Source organism: Rhinopithecus roxellana, chromosome 8 (assembly GCF_007565055.1).
Source record: "Rhinopithecus roxellana isolate Shanxi Qingling chromosome 8, ASM756505v1, whole genome shotgun sequence".
Taxonomy (NCBI): Eukaryota; Metazoa; Chordata; class Mammalia; order Primates; family Cercopithecidae; genus Rhinopithecus; species Rhinopithecus roxellana.
This window is the reverse complement of record NC_044556.1, coordinates 54,141,534-54,166,183: the sequence shown is the minus strand read 5'-3', so window position 1 is coordinate 54,166,183 and position 24,650 is coordinate 54,141,534. Positions and strand designations below refer to the sequence as shown.

The window sequence follows — 24,650 nt, the reverse complement described above, 5'->3', positions numbered from 1 at the left end:
TGAATCACTGCCACTTGGGTCAGGGACCACAGCCATTGCCATCCTTGGCCCATCTCTCTGGGTGCGTGCCTTGAGCACACCTGTAAAAAGTGCCATGTGCAATTGTCTTATCTTTTAAGATCTAGACTTTGCCTAGGGATCACCACTCCTTAATGGGCTGACTGGGGCAATGAGGAAAAGCTCCTTTGCTCCTGTAAGGCCGTAAGTGGCTGTTAACAGATTTTCAAATGCCTGAAGAGATTGCTGAGACCTGCTAGAGTCATATGTTCGGGGAATTAAGTCTTTATCCTAGACAACAAGCACAGATGCAAACTGCAGTGTTTTTGGAGGGTCAGTCGGCGAGGATATGATTGTCCCAAAATGGAGTTCATTGATCCTAGCTTTGCTTTAGAATGTATATAAATAAAAGTGCAGTCCTCTTCTAATGGCCACAGTTGGTTTAGCCCAGAAAGTCCAAATTAAAGGAAATAAATTCAGTTTTATGTTAGCCTTCCTTGGTGCATCAGGGTGTCAGTGGAAATAGGATGGGGTGGTGTGTGTGTGTGTTTTGTGTGTGTGTGTACACATGTGTTTATATATACATGTGTAAGGGAAGGTATGCACATATATGTAGGATTGTGATCAGACAGAAAAGAGTGGGAATCTCTAGGGTGTTTGAATCAGCAACAGATTTGTGTTTTCTAACATGCATTTAGTTAGAGAGGCATGGTTCTGTTTGTTTTGTTTTGATCTAATTTGCCATTGGAAATAGGTACAGGTACACAGAGAAGGAAGAACCAGGAAAGTGAAATCCATGAAACGAAATGAGCAGCTGTCAGGAATCCAGTGTGACTGAGCCTACCTAGCTTATTAAATCTAACCCAGGGTTCCTTGAGTCCAAGACCACTTCGATTATTAAGATTTTGAATGTCCAGAGGAGTGAAAAGTCTGTTTTCTGGACGTAAGCAGGAGCTGAGGATAAACCCAGAGGCCAGTGGATTAGGTGTGTGGAATGTGGATGGAGAGGGCTTGTGTGGGATGTGGCCAGGGAGCGGGTGAGGAAGGCCGTTTCTAAATGGTCTGTAAAAACTTGAGATTGGATAGACGAAAGGAAATGGAGAGATTAAAGAATTGGGGAAACTAGTTATCTGTGTTGCTGACTTTGGGACCCATCCAAGACTCTTGCCCTTGGGGTGTTCCATGGTGGTTTCTTCCTGCCTGGGCCCCACCCTTTCCCCAGTTCAGGCCCTCCCTGAAGGACTAGTTTGTATATTGGCATCCTCCCTAGTGGGACCCAAACCAGTGCACACTTGGTGTGTGGAGATGGGAGACAAAGGACAGATCTAGGAGCCTTGAAGGATCACCAGCCACCAACCCTCCATCAGGGCCAACTGGGCAGGAAAGGGAACATTGCAGACCTGATTTCTCAATGATGTCACCCTGTCCTCCCTCCTTGCTTCTTGCTCTGCTAACTCAACTCTGCCTTCCTCTTTTTCATTCTTCTACTCTGCCCTATATGGAGGACAAATGGACACCAGGGGCGCTGACCTTATTGGTGCCTGACCCAGCCTGCCCCAGGTGCCAGCAGACTCTCGTGCACAGGAGGCTCCCACAGTTATGGAGCCAGGAAAGAATTTCTCCACACTGGATGGACTGTATATTGGGATTAAAAATTATATTCCTTATATTACTGCTTATATCAATGCTCTCTCTGTAAAACCTCTTCCTAGCCTCATTTCTCTCAATGGATCTTGTTTAGGAGTTGTATTCCTTTTATTTACTCTTTGCTTGACTGCTTCCTCCTAACCCTCTACCTGCTAGCCCTCTACTTCCTAAAGCTGTGTGTCATTAACTCTGTTGGATCAACTCTCTGGGAAAAGATTCTGTTAATGTAAGTAAGTGCACTTACTCCCTGGATGTTGTCACTAGTCTAGTGGCTTTTGCTAAATAAACCTTTCTTATTTCTAAAAGCTTTTCCATTGTATTTTCTTGCTGCTTCTATTCCACCTGCTCCTTCTGTCCCCTTCACTTCTACCCCACTTCCCAAGCCAAGTGGCATCAGCTCTGTGACATGGTTCCCAAAGGTACGGGATTGAGGAAGGATTCACAAGTTCCCTGTAGGAGGAGAGGAAGATGGTGGCTTCATTTGCACTTTATATAGATCAGCCCTGCAGGATCAGAGGTATCAGTGGTTCTTAACTAGGGATGATTTTGCCTCACCAGGGGACATCTGACAATGTCTGGAGATGTTTTTCGTTGTCACAAAGCTACTGGCATGTAGTGAGTGAAGCCAGGGATACTGATCAATATCCTACAATGCACAGGACAGCCCCCTACAACAAAGAATCATCCAGCCCCAAATGTCAGCAGTCCTGAGATTGGGAAACTCTCATCTACACCCATTTTTGCTGACTCTGCCAATCCCAGGTTTTTTCAAACTCCAAATATCATTAGAATATGTGGGTAGTAGCAACCAGGTTGTTTTTTGATTTTGGGTTTCGGGGCTTTTTGTTTTTTTTTTTAAGGCAGGGTCTCACTGTCACCCAGGCTGGAGTGCATGATCATGGCTCACTGCAGCCCTGACCTCCCTGGGCTCCGCAATCCTCCCACTTCAGTCTCCCAAGTAGCTGGGACTACAGGTGTATGCCACCACACCCAGCTAATTTTTGTATTTTTTGTAGAGACGGGGTTTCACCATGTTGTCCAGGCTGGTTTCAAACTCTTGAGCTCAAGCGATTCTCCCGCCTTGGCCTCCCAAAATGCTGGGATTGCAGGCATGAGCCACCACGCCTGGCCAGCATCAAGTTCTGAGTGCTTGAAAAATTACTACATCATAGATATTTGCCAATATAACTGTATAATTTTATAATCAAGATTATACAGCTCATGCCTGTGATCCCAGCACTTTGGGAGGCTGAGGCAGGTGTATCACTTGTGCTCAGGAGTTTGAACCAACCTGGGCAACATGGGGAAAGACCATTTCTACAAAAAAAGCATAAAAATTAGCCAGGCATGGTGGTGAGTGGCTGTGGTCCAAGCTACTTGGGAGGCTGAGGTGGGAGGATGGCTTCAGCCTGGGAGGCGGAGGTTGCAGTGAACCGAGATCACGCCACTGCACACTCCAGCCTGGGTGATGAAGCGAGACCCTGTCTCAAGGAAAAAAAAAAAAAAAGGTTAAACTATTTCACAGACTTCATGACTAAATGCCTGAAATATGTAGTTGGTAGAAGTCTGAATAGGCCTATTCCAGAAATGTTCATATTGGGGACAAAACAGGCTCCTCCTCATACCTACCTCAGGGGGGATCATGGTATCACTGCAACACAGCTCAGCACAGAAGTCCTAACTGATGGGAATGTAGGCTTCCCTGCAAGGAGTACAAATGAAAGGGCAGAGTAGGTTAGTAAAGGAGGGAGAGTTTGAGGAATTAGAAGCTGTGGATCTCACAGAACAGACTTGAGAGAAGCCAGGTCACTTTGGCTGGAACTTTTAGCCATTTTGCAGGCAGAGGACGTGTTAAGCCTGATGCTTCGTCAGGCCCAGGCTAGAGAGAAAGTTGGAAAGATTAGATCAACTGGGTTCACATGCCCTCTGTTCTTTTCTGGCTAAGTGAACTGAACTGAGCTTTGTATTCTCATCTCGAAAATGGGGATAGTATAAACCACACAAAGCTACTATGGAGAGTAAATGAGATTGCATTTTAAAAGCACCTGGTAGAGAGTGCCTGGCAGTGACCCAGGATAACGGAGCTTCCTTCTACCTGCACCTGCTCAGTGCAGTGGTGGGTGCTTTTTCCTGCTCTGCTAAAACTTAGCTCTGTACTGAGAAAATTCCTGGGGTTACATTGATACAACATTAAATGTGGAATGTGGAAAACGCCTTGTCTTTAGGGAGAAGACACTAACCACAAGCACCTGGCAGGCAGGATGGGCACGTGCCGTGGCACCTGGGCTCAGTCTCTGGCCTGCTTGTTTTCCTTCTCGTGATGTGTTCTATGCCTGCTGTACACATGCCATAGAGAAGGGAGTATGGGGTTGGCAAAGGACAGGAGACAACACTAGCTCAGAGTGAGGACTAAAAGATTGCCCAGAGCCACTCATCTGCCCTTTCAGGGCACAGAGTCCTGGGGGTGATGTCAGGGCTGCCTGGAGACCCCCGCACACTGGACTGGACAGGTTGTGACCTTGTCCTGGCTCCCAGCCCAGTTGGAGCCTGGCAGCCAAGTGGACTCTGGGATGCAGGTTAGGTGGGGTTGGGGATAGAATGGGGTGAGAAGCATGGCTCGCGGGCACAGGGCGGGAGTTGTCTCACAGCATATGATGTGATGGGGATTGAGCCCAGCCTCCCTCCCACTCTGTGGGGAATGAGAGAACCACAAATGAGATTTTCGCAGCACACTGATAAGCAGAGCAGCTCTGCTAAGCCATAGATAAGACTCTGGAGGAAAAGCCATTGGGAGGTGAGGGAGGACCCTCCAGGCCACCTGCTGGCCAAGCCCTGGGGGAGGCAAAGACCAGGGGAGGGTTTGTGCCGGGGTCCCTGCAAGGCAGTGCCCACTGCAGTGGAGGGGCCACTGAGTCATCAGGGAGGTGAAGCAAGAGGTAAATGAGGCCTGAAAGGATGACCAGCAAGCGTTTGGTGCTTTTTAAGAACCATGTTACAGTCAAGATAAATGTCCTTGCTGCATACCTGATGCTTATCCGTCTTTCTGGGTCAGATGGACCGGGAGGTTCACTCAGAAATGGAGGAAGAGTCAGGGCTGCCCGCTGGGCACATTACTTGGTAACAGGAAGCAATAGGTTCCCATGTTTATCTGCCCAGTTTCACCTGGCTCAAAGCAGCCATAAAAAGATGTCTCCTGGGTCAAAACTGATTCTATTCTGCGCCAGCACAAGATGGCTGTTCTAAGTGAATGATGGTGGCACATGTGAGCTCAGCCCTGGGTGAGCTCAGCTTCATCTGCCTCTGACCTGGCTTATACTCAGAGGCATATTGTCCTCCACATTCCCCTCCTCAGAAGATCTACCATCAAAGAAGCCTTTAAAACTGCAGAGATTCTTCCCCATGCAAATATGAAAGGGCATCCAGCTCCTTATTCCCAGGGTGGGGCAAGGACTGACCACATAGGGACCAAGCAGAGGCCAGGATCCTAGAGCAGTGCTTCTCATAGCTGAACTGCATCAGAGTCACCTGGAGGGCTGGTTAGAATACAGACCACCAGCCACAGCCCCATGGTTTCTGATTCAGTAGGTCTGAGGAGGGCCTGAGAGTTCCCAGGGGATGCTGGTACTGCCGGCTGGACACCTTACTTTGAGAACCTCTGCCTTAGAGGATATTCCCAAACTTCAGGTATTATCTTTTTTTTTTTTTCTTTCTTTCTTTCTTTCTTTCTTTCTTTCTTTCTTTCTTTCTTTCTTTCTTTCTTTCTTTCTTTCTTTCTCTTTTTTACTTTTTAATAAACTTTTTATTTTAGAAGCTTTAGATTTACAGAAAATTTGGAAAGACACTACGGAGTCCTCATATTCCCCCCACTCAGGTTCCCTCATATTAACATCACACATTAGCCTGGTACATGAGCATGTTAGTCACAAGGAGTGAACCAACATCACTACATTATTTTCACCAGCATCCACACTCTACTCAGATTTCCTTACTTTTCCCCCGCTGTCCTCTTCCTGTCCAGGATCCCACACTGCATTTAGGTGTCATGCCTCCTCAGGCTCTCTTGGCTGTGACACTTTCTCAGGCTTCCCTTGTTTTGGGTGGCATTGACTCTTTTGGGGAGCATTGGTCAGGAATGTTGTATAATGGCCCTCTATTGACAAGTGTCTGACTTTTTCCCCTCATGATTAGACCGGGATTATGGTTTTTAAAAGAGAGAAAGGGGAGGGTGTGTGCCTGGTGTTGCTAGGCAACCATTAGCCAAAGGGGATGGGAGCCGGGTTCTGGGAAGGACAGCAGGCTGTGCGGAGTGACCTCAGACTGGACAGAAGGCTGTGACTAACTTTATTGGCATCTCTCTAGGGACATAAGTAGGCTTTACCGCCAATTTACCTAAGGTGTTCAGCAGGACTATTGAAGGCCTGGCAGCTGCCCGAGGAGAGCCTGTCTCTGAGCCAGGCTTTCTGCTCCTTGCTCCAGAGGGCTTTGAGCTTCCGGTAGTACACCCTGCAGCTGAAGCCCTCCCTGAAGCCTCTCTTGATGTGGCTCTTAAGGAGGTCCAGGGTGGGGTACATGCGGCAGCAGGCCGCGCACTTGTAGCCATTCTGCTGTGCTGGGTGCCACCTGGAAGCCATTAGGATGTCCTGAGATGTGATGGAGTCCAGGCCATGCCTGGATTTCTTGGTGGCTTCTCGAGGGCAAGTGTTCTCTGCGGAGGAAGAGGACGAACAGATGCTGTCAGCCATGTCCTCGGAAAGGCAGTTGTCCCACTTGCCCTCATCCTGTTGCACCTCTGGGAAGTCGTAAGCTTCCAGGTGGCTCTCTTTGTCTGCACACACAAAGTAGCTGTAGGGGGAGAACCAGGGCCGGTAGATAGTGCAGTTCCGCCTCAGCTTCTCTCCGTGCTGGGTGTCCCCCAAGCTGCAGTCTGCAAAGGAAGGGACCAGGTCAGAGCCTCTGGCAGGGAGCAGTGGAACCAAGGATGCCAGAGCAGAAAGGCAAGAAGGCAGACATCAGGCATGTCCTCGGTTACCTCCACCCCACCATGATTGCAGTCCTGAGAGCAGATGCAAGATGGTGGGAAGAGCAGCCGAGGACATTCCTTCTCACTGCATTCTTTTTCTAGGGGTACAAAGGGCCACTGGATCTTGGGATGGGAGAGGCTGCTTTTAGTTAGTAAGCCTTGGTATTTGTCAAGTCCTTCCCTTCCTGGAGACACCGTGTCCACTGACTCCTCTAAGGATAGACACAGACAGGTGACCCAGCGGACAGCCAGACCGGCGGCCTCCCATAGTCCTTCTTTTCACCACTCGTGGCTGTGACCCTTTTTGCAGCCTCACTACCCATCTTGAGGGGTAGCCTCACTACCCTCCACAGCTCACTCAGCCAGAAGCTGCTCTTGTACACCAGCTTCAGAGACAGGAGAGGGGAGGCAAGGCAAGAGCCTCAGGCCTGTGGGTGTCTACCAAAGGAAAAAGGGCCAGTTAGGAGGCTGCAGGTGACAAGGCCACGCATGGGGGTCCAGCTTCCAGACACCTCTGCTCCCTTAGGGAAGCAGCCCCTATTCATCCTTAGCTTCTCATACATTCCCACCCAGAGTCAGAGAAGGCCTCACCTGGTGAGAGCACTGTGTTTTGTATCCCTTGCCGGACAGTGATGCTTTGGTACTGGGGTGGCAGGGCCTGAGCTGGGCTGGATGCCTCAGTGGGTACCGCTGTCTTTGCAATGTCTGGGTTACAGAAGAAACACTGGTGAGCTGAGCCAGGTTGGGATTCCACTTCCTGGGACCCCCCAGGCATACCTAGATGCTCAACCTCTGTACTTCAAGGCATCTCAAAGCTGAAACAGAACAGTGATCTCTCTAACTCAGCCAGGCAGAGCTATTCTGGATGACATCCTGGGGAATTCTGAATGGGGCCATTTCATTCAGGCCTCAGAAAGATCCTCTGGAAAGTGGGATTTATGATGTGGCCCAGATGACACCTCTCTGCCTGGCCCGCCCCTCACCTGACCCTCCTGCATCTCATCACACGGATGACTTCACTCCGTGTTGCCGGTCTCCTGGGCATCCTGGGACCCAGAGTCACAGGCCGCAGAGCAATGTTCCATGCCCGCTTTGAGAATTGTCCGGTTGAAATATCTCACACCCACAGTCAGGGTTCCCGTGGGCCGTCACTGCACGGCACACCCTGGAGTAGCTGCTAACACTTGGACAAAAAGCTGACCTGCCTCAAATCCCAGAAAAAAGCTGTGTTCAGTTTGGGGGACAAATTTATAAATGTCATGTATATAGGCAAATGAATGCTTAGGAGGCCTACTCCACTGAGCAGTACTTCTCCATTTTACTGTGCATAGGGATCCCCTGGGGATCTTGTTAATAACGCAGGCGCTGATTCAATGGGTCTGGGGTGGGAACCTGAGATTCTGCATTTCTAAAAGCTCCCAGACGACGCAGATGTTGCAAGTCTAAGGACTGTATTTTTTAACAGGGAGTCATCAGGGTGTCCAACTTTATTCCAGGATGTGCTCATCAGTTTACCCTGCTGCTTAGGCTTCTCTGATGTTTTGCTAACTCCAAATCCTCTATAAGCTTGTCAAAACAGAGCTAAAACTAGTTTCTACTCTGTGTAGATATGCTACCACCTTGAGATTTCATGCACACTCTAGGGGGGAGAAACTTGATGACAAATGGAGGCTGAGGCAGAAGAATCGCTTGAACCCAGGAGGCGGAGGTTGCAGTGGCCAAGATCGCGTCATTGCACTCCAGCCTGGGTGACAGGAGGGAAACTCTGTCTCAAAAAAAAAAAAAGAAAGTTTACCCCTTTCTTCCCTTAACAAAAATCAATACACAGCAGTAACTACTTACCACAAATGCAGCATTTTGAAAAATTATTTTCTCCCCATACGTAATTTGACTTTCTCACTAAATCATGTTACATGGTCCTGTAACATGATCTGGTAGGGTACTCAATTAAAAGCTTCAAAAAACCACTTCTTTGTGGCCCTAATGGCACCAGAATTTACCTGGCAGGCTGGTGGCACGAGAGACCATAATGTCGGGAAAAGCACTGAGGGCGGAGGAAGAGATTGGAGGTCCAGAGATGCTGAGAAGTGAGAAGTTCTCCATATTCTGACCACTGCGGTGTACAGAGATCACACACCTGCTCTGGAGAGGCTGGCTGGCTTGTCCAGAGGATAAACATTCTGAGCGCAGTTGATGTCACAAGGCACATGATTCCACTACCCAACTAGGTTACCCTTTGGAAGATGAATGGAGTCTAACTGCAAGCAAGATTAAAATGTGTAAAGATTGTTTTTGACTTGCCATTGCCCAGTCGCAGGCCCTGATTGACAAGACCCAGAGAGAAGAAAATAGTAGAGATACTATAGTGATGCTGTCTCTTTGTCCCCTTTTATCTTTATTATCGTCACTTTTCTGTGTTGACACTGTCTACCCCCAGCCCTCCAGCCCTGGAAACCTCTGTCCTGTCTGAATAATCTCCTTCCTTTTCTTCTCCTTTATCAGCCTAATCTCTGTCAGCAAATATTTTTATTGTTTTGTTTTAGTTTGTTTTTTGAGGTTTATATATTTTTCACATTTTCTTTGGAAATTCAAATTTATAAAAGTTGCAGAAAAGGCTGGGTGCAGTGGCTCAGGCCCATAATGCCAACACTTTGGGAGGCCAGGGCGGGTGGATTGTTTGAGGTCAGGAGTTCAAGACCAGCCAGACAAACATGGTGAAACCCCATCTACACAAAATATAAAATTTAGCCGGGCGTGGTGGTGGGCGCCTGTAGTCCCAGCTACTTGGGAGGCTGAGGCAGGAGAATCGCTTGAACCCGGGAGACAGAGGCTTCAGTGAGCCGAGATTGTGCCGTTGCACTGCAGCCTGGGTGACAGAGCGAGACTCCATCTCAAAAGTTGCAAAAATAAAATCAATACAAAGAACACCCATATGCCTTGTATCCAGATTTTCCTATTAACGTTTTACCCCATTTGCTATATCAGTCCCCTTCCTCCTGCCCCCTGCCCCATGTGTATGTGTGTATACTTAATTTTTTCTCTGAACTATTTGAAGGTAAGTTATAAACACTATGTCCTTTTACACCTAAGTACTTCAATGTGTATTTCCTAAGAATAGGGACCAAATATTGGTTTCAGTGGTTGGTGCTCTTTTTAGCAAGTGACTAAAACAAAAATGGGTGACTTAATACTGTTTTGCTCATTGCTTAAGTCAGTTGGATAGGGAGACTCTGGGACTCCAGAGAGACAAGGTTGCCTCTTCGTTTCACTTGTCCTGTGACAACATTGTGCACTAGCAAGGTGTGGATAAGGTGAAAGATGATTGTGACACTTGGAAGATAAACTGAAGGCACCCCTTTCTAGATTGTCACATGTCAACTAGATACAGAACAGGGCTGCAGATCTAAATGGCAGGTATGTTTATGCTGCATGGGGAGTGATGGCCACTCTGGAAATAGTGATGGGCTTCTTTTGAGGTGCTGTCAAGCATGTGTGACTGGAGTGTGAGTTAGCTTCTGCACATGATAGCCCAGAGTTGTCTTCCTGGGTGTGTTTATTCACAGTACTGAAACATTCGAAGGACAGTGGGAGAACATGATTCCCTTCGTGTTCCTCCCAGGTAGCCTGGTTTGGAACATTAGCATGTATTGGAAAGTAAGTTGAAGCCATATACTTTGGCAATTTGGGGGTTATCAGCAATTTCATTTGGTCCATTATGGTGTGGAGAAAGCTCATGAGTCTGGGCATCGGTTTATGGGACTTCTAACCCCACTCCGCCATAAGCTACCTGTGTGATACTGGGCAAACCTCTCTGCTACTTGATTTTCCTATATTATTAGTTTAGACTCTAAACTTGAGTGGATGATTGTCTTCCTGGCTAAAACCCAGTGAGTGACATGTGGACAGTAGCATACCTGTGAGTGGTGCACACAGGGCCCCGAGGACTTGGAATTGCATTCTGTCTTGACCCATCACATTCCTCCTACTGCCAACTTCAGACTCTCCCACTGGAACCTCAGACTTAACGTAAAGGTGCTCAACATACTGAGGGGAAATATGGAAGGTGGAATCTCTCAGTGCCTGCATAGAGTTTTTAAAATGCGACCCGGTTTTGGTTTAGTCACTGAAAAGTTTGTGGGAGCCTGGTGGTTCCTGGGTACGCACCACTCTTTGTAGCAGGTCCCCTGTCTTGCGTGCTGTGTCCTCCCAAGGTATGCTGTTGCTGGTGGCCCAGGCGGTAGGTGACACTCTCAAAGCGATTGGTCACTATGTAAAATGAGTCTTTCTCTTATTTGTTTCCCACCTGCTTTCCAAGCCCCTTTCTCGGACAGGTAAGATATCCCATTGTTTTGTGGATGACTTACATTCCCAGATGCCCTCCTCTGCTTGGGTGTGTGCATGTTGCAGGGTGCTGCTGGGAGGGCCACCTGGCTGGGGTCCAGTCATCTCTCTCTCCTCCATTGCCATTATTTTCTGAATCATCAAGCCTCTAGTCCTGAAGCAAGAGAGACAATGTGTGGGAGTCGTTAGCATCATCATCAAGAAGGACCCATTGCACGTCCTCAGACACAGGGATAGAGGGACCCCCAGCCAGAGGCCCACTTTCACTTGGAATAGAAGGGCAGTTCTCCAGATCTGACCTCCAGAGCCCCTGAAGACCACTCACATAGAGGGGTTTTTGACTTGTGGGCAGTTTCCCTATAGTGTCAGCCCATCATGCAATTTTAAAAAATTCATGTAAAAGTCAAATTCAATTAAACAAACTTATTAAATGCCTACTATCATGCAAGACCCTAAGGTCGGCATTGTAGAAGATAAAGAAACACTTCAGATGCTGTGGCCCCTCAAGGAGCTTACCATTTTAAGACAAGGTGTATTTACTGGAAAGACTTAGACAAGGGTAAAGGGAGTGCATGGTAGGCTATCTTTACATTACTTGACAATTCAGTGCATTATAGACTATGTTATGAAGGGTAGAGAGCAAAAAATACAGAAAATCCAAAATGGTGCATAATCCAGAGTTATGTTTATTACAAAGAGTTTTAAAAGTAATAATAGCTTATAATTTACTAACCACCTTGACAGGTATTTTTGGTGCTTGCTTTTTTGAAAACAAGTATGTCTACTCTGAAAAGTCACTTTAAACCAGTAAGGAGACTACCAGGGAAATGTCTGATTTGGGAAGTGGCAGCAATTTGCCTTCCCCAGGCATTTCGTACAGTTTCATTGTTGTCTATGTGCTTTCTGGTTTGGGGGAAAATAGTTAAATGGTTTGGTTTCCAAATCTTCTTTGCTAGTTTGCAGATGACATGATTAAAGAAAATAAGACAGATGTGGGACCTGACAGGCAAATTGTGCCAAAGTGGAGGACGTGGCAAGATACACACTTAGGAGAATAATCAGGAGTTGATGACCCTGCTTGCTGTGGAGCGGGCTGGAAGCTTCTGCTGGTGCGGTGGGTCTATCCGGAGCCCAGCCAGCTCGGGCCCTGTGTCCGAGGGATGCTGTCATGCTGTTCCCTGGCAGGTCCTCACCCTGCAGTGGTGAAGGCCACAGGGCTCATCCGCAGAGACTAGTCTCCACTCCTCTTCCCACAGGTTTTCCTCCCTGCCACCCAAAGGCCCTTAGAATATAACGTATCTAGGTAGTCGGCCTAGAAAGGATAGCACCATTCATTCATCTCTAAGAACTGGACAAAGGTGACAGTAAACTATGCATTTCTTAACCAGCTTCAGTTAGATTAAGCAACCCTCCCTTTACTATCTCTACACAGCTCTCTATCAAATCCATTGATTGTACTTACTGATTTGATTGCAATGCTATCCCTTCCTGGACTTCAAGGACAGATCTTGGTGCTTGTCCTCCAGGCTCAAAATTGTTTTATTTGGGAAACAACTGGAGAAATCTAAGGATGAACTTTGATAATGTAAAGGAATTGCAATACTGGCATAATCATGTAGAAAACTCTTATTATTAAGACATTTAAACTTAATGATGACACCTTCCAGTCATTCACACAGAGAAAAAGACTTGTTTTCTTGAGATAACAGATATAGTGGCCTTTATTGCATTCTTCTCTCAATTTGTTTTATGTTTAAAAACTGTCATTTCGGCCGGGCGCAGTGGCTCATGCCTGTAACCCCAACACTTTGGGAGGCAAAGGCGGGCGGATCACCTAAGATCAGGAGTCCAAGACCAGCCTAGCCAACATGGCGAAACCCATCTCTACTAAAACTACAAAAAATTAGCTGGGCGTGGTGGTGGGCGCCTGTAATCCTAGCTGAGTGAGCCAAGATCACGCCACTGCACTCCAGCCTGAGCAACAGAGTAAGACTCTTGTCCCCCCAAAATAATAATAGTAATAATAATAATAAATGTTTGTATACTCATTAAAACAAACAAAAAAACAGGATAGCAACACTGAAACTACAAGAAAGGTTTCCACTGGCCAAGGATGCAGCAGTGCAGGGCAGAAAGAACTGCTTTGCACAAAAATTCTGCAGAAGAAAAAGTACACCCTAACCCCAGTTACTCTTAGAAGAGGCTCAGTGAGAATAGACACTTAGCAGAGGTGTTGACAAGGAAAGGAGCCTAGTGATCAAATGATCACTTCCCTCAGACTGACAACATATCGGGGTAGTTGGTGTAGACAGAAACCTTGACCCAGGTTCCAAGGCCTCAGAGTGGGTCTGTCTGCCTGATAACTGAGCTGGATTTCCAGATAGGGAGAGGATGGCCAAGTGTGAGTGTGTGGACAGCATGGCTTAGAGCCTGGAACTCCAGTCATTTCAATAACAAACTTTTAAGTTACCACCTTGGCCACCACAATTTTCTATCTACAAAATGGGCTTTGTCGAGTCAAGATCTGTATTGAGCACAGCTATGTACCAAACTGAGGCTAGGTGTTGAAGATACAAAGATGAATGAGGCATGGCCTCTGCCTTGTAAATCTTTACAACCTAATGGGTTTATACCCAGCTCTTTGAGTTAATTTTTCAAGCCAAAGAGGATCCCTACAAGAAGGACCATGTACCAGGGATATATAGGCAGCTGTTCCATGATCTGTAGCAGGACAAAGTTGTGGACAGAGCCCTGAGCTGTGGGTTAGAAGGCCTGAGTTCTAGTTCCAGCCCTGCTAGTATTAAGCTGTGTGACCTCAGGCACGGCACTGCATTATGTGGAGTCCTGCAGGCTTCATCTGTAGGTAGATATCCTTCCATGTACCACCTCCCTAGGTGGTTGTAAGGATTAAGTAAGCTGATGTTCATTAGGATCCTCATGCTTCACTGGCACTGAGTGGGGCTGACCTATCCATTTGGTATGGACTGATTCTGAACCACCACTTAGCATCTCTGCAAGAGCTGGCCCACTCGCTCAAGTCCCACCTCTGTAGACCTGAGGAGCTGCTGCCCCATTTTTCATGGAGAATTTGTGCTATACTCATGGCCTTCAGTGGGGAGCTTCTAGCACCAAGCCTCATCCATGCCGTCCCTCCAGCAGCTTCCAACCCACTGAGAGCTCAGCACGTGCTTATAGCAATGTAAAAATGTCATGTTTCATTGCTTCATCCTCATTTTTTCTTTACTTCAAAGGACGTGGTGACTCCAGGGTAAAGGGGCCAAGCCCATGAGTCAAGGAGGCAGGTTTACAGGAACAACTTTATTTTTTTATGGCTAGCATTAGTCACCGATTAACTTGGGTGGGGCAGAGCTAGAATTTCTAGTTCCTCTCCCATCAAGAAAACTGCCCTGGAAAGTTCAAGAGTGTCTTTGCCGGCTCTTACTTGAATATTTCCAAAGGCTTGGAAGTTACAAGTTTTGGGTGTGGGATAAGGAAAGCTGAATGATAGGGCACAGGTCCCACTCCCTTTTCCTCATCATGTCGCTCTGTCCCTTCTTTGTTCATAGTTGACCACAGCATGTTTGAGAATTTGAACACAGCCCTCACTCCAAAGCTCCAGGCCAGCCGCTCCTTCCCCCACTTGTCCAAACCCGTGGCCCCCAGCTCTGCCCCTCTGGGCTCTGCTGAGCCTGGGGGGTCAGGACTCTGGGTGGGCAGCAGCCAGCACCTCAAGAACCTGGGCAAAGCCATGGGGGCCAAAGTGAATGACTTCCTGCGGAGAAAGGAGCCCTCCAGCCTGGGCAGTGTGGGTGTGACGGAGATCAACAAGACTGCAGAAGCACAGCTGGTCAGTGGGGCTGATGTGGCTCCAGGGGCTTGGCCAGAGGATGAAAGGTGAGCCCCTCACCCGCCCAACATCCATGCCTCTCTGTGAACCCACTTGAAAAAGTACAGGGACAAACTGCAGTGTCTCCACAGGAGAACAGCCCCAAGGGAGGGGTGTGAGATTGTCCTGTACTGAAAAGCTGCAGGATCAGGCCACGTTCTCGGGAGCTGGCTTCACCTTCCGCAACCACAGCTGAAGGTTGCTGAGTGCCTACTGTGTCCTCAGCTCTGTGCTGCTGAAGGTTGCTGAGTGCCATGTCCTCAGCACTGTGCTTCAGGCTTTGGTTGCATCATTTTGTCTAAACCTCCCAGCAGCCCTGGGAGGTGGATGGTATTTCCATCCTGCAGGTAACTCATGTTCAGACAGGCAAAGTAAATAGCTTGAGGTCACAAAGTTAGTACTTGGCAGAGCTGGATTTGAACCCAAGTATTGTCCAGAAGTTCCCCAGGTACATTCTGATGCCTGGCCATAGCTGAGAACCGCTGCCCTAGACCGTTGCTTGTGGAGAAGCCTGCACCTGTCAGAGCCCACTAGTGCAGGGCGGGAGAAGCCCCCCGTAGCAGCCCTCCTGTTCTTCCCCCTTCTACCAACAGGCCTTGTTTTAAACACCTGTGCATCTGAGGTGGGAATGCCCTCTGCAGGAGTTACTCCATGGGTTCTGATTTGACAAGCTTCACCAGTGGTGTCTATCCTGTCTTCTAGAGGCCAGCACCTTGTGCTGCTCTGAACAGTGAGTGAGCATGGATCAGGCCAAAAACTACTGTTGTGCTGAAGGTGCTGAGACCTACATGCCAAACCAAGAACCAGAGCCCAAGGAGTAGAGCATTCATTGAGTGGAGTGGGTCGAAAGTGCAACTGGAGTTGGAGAAGCAGGATGGCAGGTGGACTGGTGTCTTGCTGTCCTTAAGGCATGTATGTTTATTGTCGTTAACCTTACAGGTCAGTCCTGCAAGAAGCATTTCCTCGGCTGGATCCTCCACCTCGCATAACCAGGAAGCGAACCCCTCGGGCCCTGAAGACCACCCAGGACATGCTGATTTCATCACAGCCTGTCCTGAGCAGTCTGGAGTATGGGACAGAGCCATCACCTGGGCAGGCCCAGGACTCTGCTCCCACTGCCCAGCCTGACATCCCAGCAGATGCTTCACAGCCAGAAGCCACCATGGAAAGAGAAGAGAGAGGCGAAGTTCTGCCTAATGGAGAGGTTTCCCTGTCAGTACCTGATCTAATCCACAAGGATAGCCAGGACGAATCCAAGCTAAAAATGACTGAGTGCAGAAGGGCCTCCTCCCCCAGCCTCATCGAGAGGAATGGCCTCAAACTCAGCTTGAGCCCCATCAGCCTGGCTGAGTCCTGGGAGGATGGCAGCCCCCCTCCACAGGGACGGACCTCCAGCCTCGACAATGAGGGCCCTCACCCAGACCTGCTGTCCTTTGAATAGAGCCTCTGCTCTTTCCTGCTGAGCTCTGCGCTTGTCTTCCTGCTGCTTTCTCCTCCACTGCACACACTGACCCTGGCCCCAACTCCACCGTGCCCTTGGACTTCCTCATATGAGGCACCAGCAGAGAGCCAGTCGTCCATCATGGGATTTTGCAGGACTGGAAGTCCTTGAGTAGTTCTAGTTAAAGAATCTATCTGCAGAATGGCTAAAGGACTCCATGCCATCTTGAGCCTAATTTTCTGTAACCTCCTCTGAGAGGGCTGCAGCCCTTGGACATTAGAGCTCTTACACTCTTGAGCTTGTCCTGTCTTCTCAGTGAATTGCAGGGCCACCAGCCCAGGACCATGGATCTTGCAGGAACTCTCTTTGCCTGTCCCCTACATGCACCTCCTCCCCTGCTGTTCTCCCTCCCACACCCCATCCCTTCTCTCTCCTCCTTGATGGGTCCGAGGCCCCTGGCCTCAGCGGGAGCAAGGCTGGATGAGGAATGATGGGTTTGGCTTGATGATAGGCCCTGGCCTGGAAAGCCACACACCCTGACCACAGCCCAGCCATGGCTCCTTTTGGTCCCAGGACAGCGCAGGCCCCTGGTTGCCGTGTTTGCTCTGCCCCTGGGGTGGAGGCCAGAGGAGATGTTTACCAGGCCTGAGACCTTGAGAGTTCACCCAGGGTTTGAACCCTGCCACCCAGGGTTCCCAAGGTTTCCCCCTATCTGGTCAGATGTCAAATACAAAATGTGGGCATGCTGCACAGAAGGAAAGATGAGGCTTCCTTTGCTGTGTATGTGAAGACAGGAGAGCCAGGCCCCAGCAGATGCAGCCGAGCACACTCTGATTTTGTTTTTGGGGGAGGGCCCAGGAACTTGGGGGTGGTTTTGGCATTCAGGGCTGAAGCTAAAAACCCAGAGCAGAAGTAGGGAGAAGGGAGTGAGGATGGGACAGAGAAGAGCAATCACTGGGGATCAGAACAGCTTTTCAGGGGCCACCTTGCAACCTAAAATGATGCCGTTTCAGGGCCTGGGCCTGCTGTGAGAGCCAGAGTGAAGCGTGTGCAAGATTGGAATGTGAGAAGAACTGAGGGGGGAAACCACTTTTAATTGAGTGGAAGTGCTTTGTGCTTGTGCTGAAGTTACCTGGGCCTCCTGTAGCCCTGGACCTCACTGGAGCGGCCCCACCCTGCCCTTCTTTCATGCTGATGCTGGTGGGCTATGTCCTGCTTCAGGATCCACATAAGGGACTGACCAGGTTCATCCAACCTTAACTGGTTCCTGCTCTCCTGGATTAAGCCACTTTTAGGTCTCCCACCAGGGGTCCTATTGTGCTGTCTTCCTGTGGCCAGCAGACCCTGTAAGGAGGTGATCCTAATCCCGGGGCTCTTTGCAGCAAGAGGAGAACATCCCTTTTCTTGAACAAGGTGGCCGGTTCCCTGGGAGAAGGCTGGGAATGGCATGTCCAGCCGGGGCAGGCGGTGCGACATCCTTCTCCTGGGATTCCTGTGGCCTCCCCTGTTCTATTCATTATTTGGCTTCCCAACCATAAGCTCTGGGATACCCAGGGCTTGCTTCCCAGCTCATCTCATCTCTAAGCCTTTGCTCCCCTTCCCACCACCGCTGCTATGTAAAACGGCCATGCTAACTCCTACAGAACTAGGAGCCTCAGCAGGATTGCTAGGATGTGGGTGCCTTCCTGCATTCTTGCTTCTGCAGCTGTGTGGCCTTCCCACAGCCCTCCCACCATTTTCCCTTCTACCTTGCCTTCCATTGTCTTCCTTCTCCCAGAAAACCAGGTTTCAACACATGCTCACCACTAGCTAGCTGTCTCCCCTCCCTCGTGGGGGTTGCTGCAGCAAGGCACCTGCAGGCCCTGGTAGAGTGAGCTGGGCTTATGTGTGCATTCTTTAAGTGTACATCTCCAAGGATGTGATATCTGACCCTGATGTCAGAGAGAAGGTCTCAGGACTAGCATTTGGGGTCCTGTGAGTTTTCCCAGAATGATTTGGGGTATCACACAAAACACCAGAGCTGAGGATAGGGGTAGAGTCCCCAAACACACATCCTGGGAGCAAGCCACTTCATCTGAGTTTGCCATACCAGGAACATGATTTGTGCTTTGGTGGGAAACTTAGCAAGTCCCTGCACTCTGGGGCTTCTCCTCTTCTAGAGCCCAGGGCGGCTCTGGCCCGATGATATGGCAGCCATAGGTACAGGTATTGCAGGTGCAGTCTTTCTTAAGTACCCTGCCTCCTCTCTATAGCCCAGCTGCTGCTAGAGTCTAGGACCTTAGACCCAGGATGAGCAAAAGGACTCCACCAGGTTGTCCAGGACCATTGCCAGGGTGACCCCAGAGTTCTTCAGACTTCTGTCTGATACTGAACACAGTGCCACGGGACCCTGCTCCGATCTAACTGCCTACAACCCGCCCATCCCTCTGCTGCAGGGGTGACGCTGCTACCTCGGGAGGCTCTCTTGAGACTGGTGTCTGGTCTTAGATGCTGCAGATAGTACCTGGTGCTAGGGTCTAGGTGCTGCCCAAAGCCCAGCAGGAACAGCTACTACTCATCCTGCAGAGGCCTTGGCCCAGACCAGCTCTTCCATCCAAAGCCTCACCTGGTTTCCGTGTTCATCTCAACAGTCTGGCCTTCCTGTGACTGCAGCCTGGCAGCCACACCCCCAGTAATCCTGCACAGTGAGTCTAGCTTCTCTGGGAGCTTGGCCTTCAGTTAGCCCCGTCCATGAGAGGGCAGGGTAATGAGGAGGAGTAAAGGACCTATCTTTTCTGTCCACATAAGGAATTTGGGACCACAGGGTCTTTTATCTCCTTGTTACTCCCCAACCCCATCGTAACCTCCTACTCAGCACACAGCTTTATCCTGGTAGATTATAAGGTGAGCTTCCAGAACCTGGCAGGAGGCTGGTGTATCCCCTGCACGGAGGGAGGTGTATCTGAATGTTGTGTATGTAGCTGATATGGAAGACATACATGTATGCAATCAATCAGCCTTTAAAGAAGAAGACTGGCTGCAGTTCGGAGGAAGAGGAGGAAGATTACAGATCTATTCTGAGTATTTTTTAGAGAGTTAATATTTATATTTTTAGTAATTTTCTGGTACAAGGAAATTGCATAATAAAATGATTTGGTTTGGTTTGCTGGCTTTGTCTGTTTGATTTTCCTCCTGACTTGATGGGGAGCAGTTGGTTTCCTCAAGTCTGACTTGTTGGGTGGAGGGCACTGGCATTTTCCTTTGTAAGCCTGGAAAAGTGGGAAATGAGGGAGGTAGAATGTGAGGAAGATGGGCACTACTGACACCTCCAGCCTGAACCCTTGGCGGGGAAATGACTTCTGAGGATGTGCCATCATTGGCTCCCCTGGCTGACCACTGTGAGGGGTTACCTCTGTCGAACCGACCTATCGCTGTTTCAGGGGTGCCATCATGATGTGCACAGGCAGGACCCTCTTTGGGAGGAAGTAGGGGGAAGTGGACATGGCCATCGGATCATCCTCTAGGGTACTCATTCTTTACCTGGGTCCAAAACCCTCTTCCACCAAGAAAGGGATGGAGCTTCGCATTTATGTGTGCACCTTCTTCCAGAGAGGGACAGGAGCTTCTATCAGCCTCTCAAAGAGAGTCATCAATAAATGTCAGTGATTTGGACTAGGTACTTCCTGGGAAATTGTCCCCAAGGACCCCCCTGGACAGGGACATTCTTGATGCTCACCTGCGGAGAGAAGGTGGCTCAGAGAAGAGCTGGCCTGGAGTCCCTTTGCCCCATTGCTGCCCCTAGGTCAGTGTCAGATCCAAGGACCCAGAGGACCCACACAGCTGAGTATTGGCCAGGCCTTTAGCCTCCTTAAAAAGGAAGGAAATGGGGAAGAAACAGGAAGGGAAGGGGGTGTTCAGTCTGTTCACAGAAGCCACACAGATTTCCAAAGGGAAACGTGGGACCTTTCTGGGCAGCCCTCTCGTGCAGATGTGACTATGCCTGAGGTTGGATTCCACAGTTCCACATGCAGGGGCTCCCTGGCTCCATGTCAGAGGCGTCTCAGGCATGAGGCTAAGTCCCTAATGTTTTCTGCATCTTGTTCCACTCAGCGGAGGGGCAAGAAAAGAACAGCTGGGCTCTCAAAGGTTGCTCGCTGTCTCTGCAGTGGGGTGCAGCGTTATTGTCCAGAGAAAGCAGGAGAAACACGAAAAGCAATCCTCCATTTTTGGGAAAAGGCATTGAAAATACTTACAGTAGCAACTTTTTTCTTTACGAGTATGCTGTGGTGACTCCAGACGACCTCTCCCATTGAATGGCTTCAGTATCTTGCTGCAGTCATTCAGTTCTGAAATGTGCTTTTAACATGCCTTTCCCACTATTATGTGAAGTCGTTATTTTTGTCTAAGATCAAATATAAACAGTTCTAGTGTAAAAAAATTTTTAAGGAAATTTTAAGTGTAAAAATGGAAGTGCATATGTCATGTTTTTTAATGCTGTGCTCTACGCTGAGCCACTGTTCTAGAATCTGGGGGACAAAGATGCATTTATTCAGACAATATATCCAAGCCCCTTCCTGCCATGCACTGAGTGCTATCTAGGGGACTGTGGTGACATTGGTGGAAAAGTGACACGCAGCCCTCTTTCTCCATTCTGAATGGATGCGGACACCATCATACCTGCCCTCCCGGGCACTATGCTAACAGGGTATGTGATCAGGATGTGAAATGCAGTGGAAGCACCACCAAAGCGGGGCTCAGGATGAGGCAATTAATTTCAGCCGAGAGAGTGCTCGTTTCCTCTGGACTAAATCTGCTGGTAGTAGTTGCCGAAGGAAACACACTAAGAGGCCATCAGGAGACCCACCTCATTCCGTACATCTGTGCCTATGCTAGCAGGGACCCTAGTTGGTATTTAGAATTTTTATGAAATTAGCTGACCCGGAAATGTACTCAGATGCTAGCCTAATCTCAGAAAATTCCTGCTGGGTCAGTTTAATCTGCTCTCAGATTTCACAATGCCTTTGACGTCAGTGAATCCTGGGAGTGTTCTAGAACTCTCTGTGCTTGGACTCCCTGTCCTCTCTCTGCTCCCCTCCCCACACTGCGGAGTTTCCCAGGCCAGCCTAGCTGTGGTGGCAAACTCAGTGATGGCTTCTCTGAGATTTTGGCCCTCAGAGTGCCCCGGGCTTCAGTCCTTCAGTTCGCTGCCCTGGTTTGGGACATTCAGCCTGGAGCCTCCCACTGTGGCCCCTCTGTCAGTGGGAACAAGTAATTAAGTCCATATAGCCCTTGTAGAGAGACTCCTACTCCCCCTTGGAAAGCTTCATCAGTGCTGATGGCATTTAATACCTTTCATCTCTCCCAAGGAAATCCACTCTGGAAGCTTTAAGTTGTCCAGTGAAAGCATCTTCAAGTACATCTCCCCTCCAGGATGCCCCCTCTCTGCTACTGTTTGTACTGGGGGCACAGGATGAAAGCCCAGTGTCCCCACCACTGGCTTCCTCCTAATGAGAACATTCCTCCACTTTCTGTATCTAGGGTCCAGCTCTCCTGACACACAAATCCTCTTTGTGTCCAGCTTATCTCCAGCTGCTGCCATGATAAATAGTCCAGCCCAAGGGAGCCTGGGGAAGCTACCCCACAAAACGAATCACTTGGCTATTAACACAGACGAGGAATCAAGCTTGAGGAAATATTTAAGGACCACCTCAGACTCCAGACTGTATTCTCCTTCGTGTGAGTTGCCTGAGGAATCTGCTGGTTATATAGAGCAGGGAACATTGCCAGTGTGTTCTTTCGAATTGACCAAAACAAAACAAAAAACATCAAACAAAGAGCAACCTCCCAACAAACCGCAACTTTTTTTTTTTTTTTTTGCTGTTTAACCAGCCAGCTGTTTCCAGTGCCATCTGCTTAGCTACCTATTTCCTGAATCATTCCTCCATGTCTGCCGCCACATGCTTTCTAGGCTTGCGTTTACTGGGGAATTCTTGTTGGCTTGATCTGATGTTCAAGCATATCCCAGTGTTCGGCCCGCTTCAGGGGCTAACTCACAGCGACTTAGAACAATTCCCTGTGGTTGCCACAGGAGCGCTTTGGGTTGGTCCAGGTCTTCATGGAGCAAGACAAAGGGGCAGGAGAAAAGTGAACTGTCAGCCCTGGGAACGGTTTGCAGCTTCAGCAAGATGCATGCCCCCTCTTTATCCTGAGCCTGCAATGGATGGACCCCCTTGCTGGATAGGAAAGCTCAGGACAAGTGTGGACTGCTCCGGTTGTTTTGCCTTCCCACCATCTCCTGGTACTTGTTAAATTCTGTTGCAACCAGCTTTCCTTGCTCAGCTTAAATCCTGGGTCATATGTGTCAGGAAGTCTTTGCCGCTGACCTGGCAAGTACTCTTTAGACCTGGCCAACATGTGACATTTCTAGGAACTGGGCCTCCTGGAGAGGCCATGTAGGAAGTGATTCCACGTGTAAGAAAGCTGGAGGGGGAGGTGGGGATGGCAGTGTTGTCCATGCCTCTCCCTACCCCTCCCCCAACCCCTTAATCATCAGTTAGCGACTATGTGAGTGGCACATGCTGTGACCAGGCCCCAGGATGCTTGCTGAGACCCATGTGGGGGAGGTGTCAGGTAGGTTCTCTGTGCTATAGATTATCTGCGGCTGGCCCGCCTGCCTCACTGGTGGCATCCACCACTGCTGCCTCTGTGCTGCACTTCCCTCAGAGCCCCAGACTGCTCCGAATTGCTTCCATGCCTGTGTTTAAGATGGTCCATCTGCCCAGGTCACCTTTCTACCGTCCTTTCCCTTTCCTCTGACTTCACCAGGCTATGTTAATTCATCCTTCACATTTTCACTCAGGCATCCCTTCCTCCAGGTGGCTTCCCGGACACCACCCCACCCCTTCTCTGCGTTCCTGTAGCATCCTATGTGTTCCTCCATCACGGCACTCGCCATGTGTCATAGCAAGTCGCTTCCTCATCGTGCCTCTCTCCCACAGGTCTCTGAGCTCAGGGGCAGGCACCATGCCATCTTCATCCCTGACTCCTCGGTTCCCAGCAGCGTCTGGCATATTGCAGGAGCTCAATAAAGATGCACTTTGGATGGAACTAGACTCAGGAAACTTGTAGTTGAATTTGTGTGGAACAGACTAGATGGGCTCTGGGGTAGACCAGCAGGAATCTTTCAGCTCCTCTTCCTCAGGATCTATATCCGCAGGCAGCCTCTGTACGTGATCATCAACTCCACAGAGAAGGATTGAGGGTGGCCATTTCAAAATGGAAAGTGATTAATGGGCCAATGTGAAGCTCATTTATCTGCAGCCGGAGGCTTCATTCACTCTATTCCTTGGACTGGTGCCACCTTACCGTGGAGCTGGTAGAAGCAAGCACTTATATCCAGCATAATGCAAGAAGGGCTGTGCTTCAGTGCCAGGCAACTGTCTATCTCTGGGAGCTGCCTACAGGGCTCTGAGTTCCAATTCTTAACATTCTACATCACTGTGGCAGGCCTGACTTTTAATTGGTGCTTTATCATTCTCTGAAGCTTCTATATACTCCAGGAATTGTGTTAATCAATTTATACATAGGGTCTCGTTTGTTTTTCTCATAGTCCTCTAAGGGAGAACCCCATTTTCCAGATACAGATGTTATTCTATTGTGCTTAAAGAGATTCACACACATGATCTCATGAACCCTATCTTGTGAGGGCGGTATTTCAGCCCTGTCTTACGAAGAGGTAAACTGAGACTGAGATGATGACTAAGCCAGCTCCCTGGGTCTTACAACTGAGAGGCAGAACTCTCTGGGAAGGCCTAGGTCCTCAGGCCCGAGGACCAGCCACCCTCCCGCACTGCACGGCTCTTCTCTATCTCCATCGCACCGGTCTGATAAATAATTCCAGGAAACGTTCATGGCTCAGAAACATCTTTTTAGGTTAGATCTTCTCCAAGGACTAATACAATTTCATTAAACACTGCACATTCATATGGGATGGGAATTTAAAGACCCATTCCACAGTCCCCACATTTAACAAAAGAGGAAACAACAAAGACTGCATTGTTAACACGTGAACCTGGGCTGGCGTCATCTCAGTGAAGCCCCACAGTGACTTTATGTGGTAAGTCATTATCCTCGTTTTCTAGATGAAGCTGACCAGAGGCTTAGGGAGTCTTAGCAATTTGCCCATAGTCACTCTACCAGTAAGTGACAGAGCTAACACTAGTACCTACTGAAAACATTCTTTCTTAAGGCTGTTGGTAAAAGCCTACTCTGAATTGCAAGAATTTTGCCCTGAAGTAGGAGTGGCAAGAGCACTTCTATTATAGCTCACACTGCAAACT

At 49.0% G+C, this 24,650-nt stretch overlaps 2 protein-coding genes across 8 annotated transcripts in view; one reads left to right on the top strand and one right to left on the bottom strand.

Annotated features, from left to right (window-relative positions):
* Window positions 1-19,478, top strand: part of C8H1orf226 (chromosome 8 C1orf226 homolog) — a 344,250-nt gene extending 324,772 nt beyond the window's left edge. For all 7 annotated transcript variants that reach the window (XM_030936747.1, XM_030936746.1, XM_030936749.1 and 4 more), the window contains 2 exons: window positions 14,572-14,899; window positions 15,831-19,478. In XM_030936747.1, coding sequence (XP_030792607.1) covers window positions 14,572-14,899; window positions 15,831-16,332 — 830 coding nt within the window. In that variant the 3' untranslated portion in view covers window positions 16,333-19,478. The remainder of the gene's footprint in view (window positions 1-14,571; window positions 14,900-15,830) is intronic.
* On the bottom strand, window positions 5,985-8,802 carry SPATA46 (spermatogenesis associated 46). Its single transcript, XM_010365057.2, has 3 exons — window positions 8,665-8,802; window positions 7,256-7,369; window positions 5,985-6,568 (listed from the first exon to the last, which is right to left on the bottom strand). Exons 1-3 carry the CDS (start codon window positions 8,765-8,767, stop codon window positions 6,030-6,032), a joined length of 756 nt encoding a protein of 251 aa, XP_010363359.2. The 5' UTR covers window positions 8,768-8,802; the 3' UTR covers window positions 5,985-6,029.
* Window positions 19,479-24,650: the final 5,172 nt, after the last annotated feature.

Bases quoted from the DNA above. Each gene is read 5' to 3' on its own strand.
- SPATA46 (XM_010365057.2), bottom strand. From the start codon at position 8,767: ATGGAGAACTTCTCACTTCTCAGCATCTCTGGACCTCCAATCTCTTCC. The intron at 7,370-8,664 runs GTAAATTCTGGT...TCTGTAACCCAG, and splicing joins TCGTGCCACCAGCCTGCCAG to ACATTGCAAAGACAGCGGTA. The intron at 6,569-7,255 runs GTGAGGCCTTCT...CTTCCTTTGCAG, and splicing joins AAACACAGTGCTCTCACCAG to ACTGCAGCTTGGGGGACACC.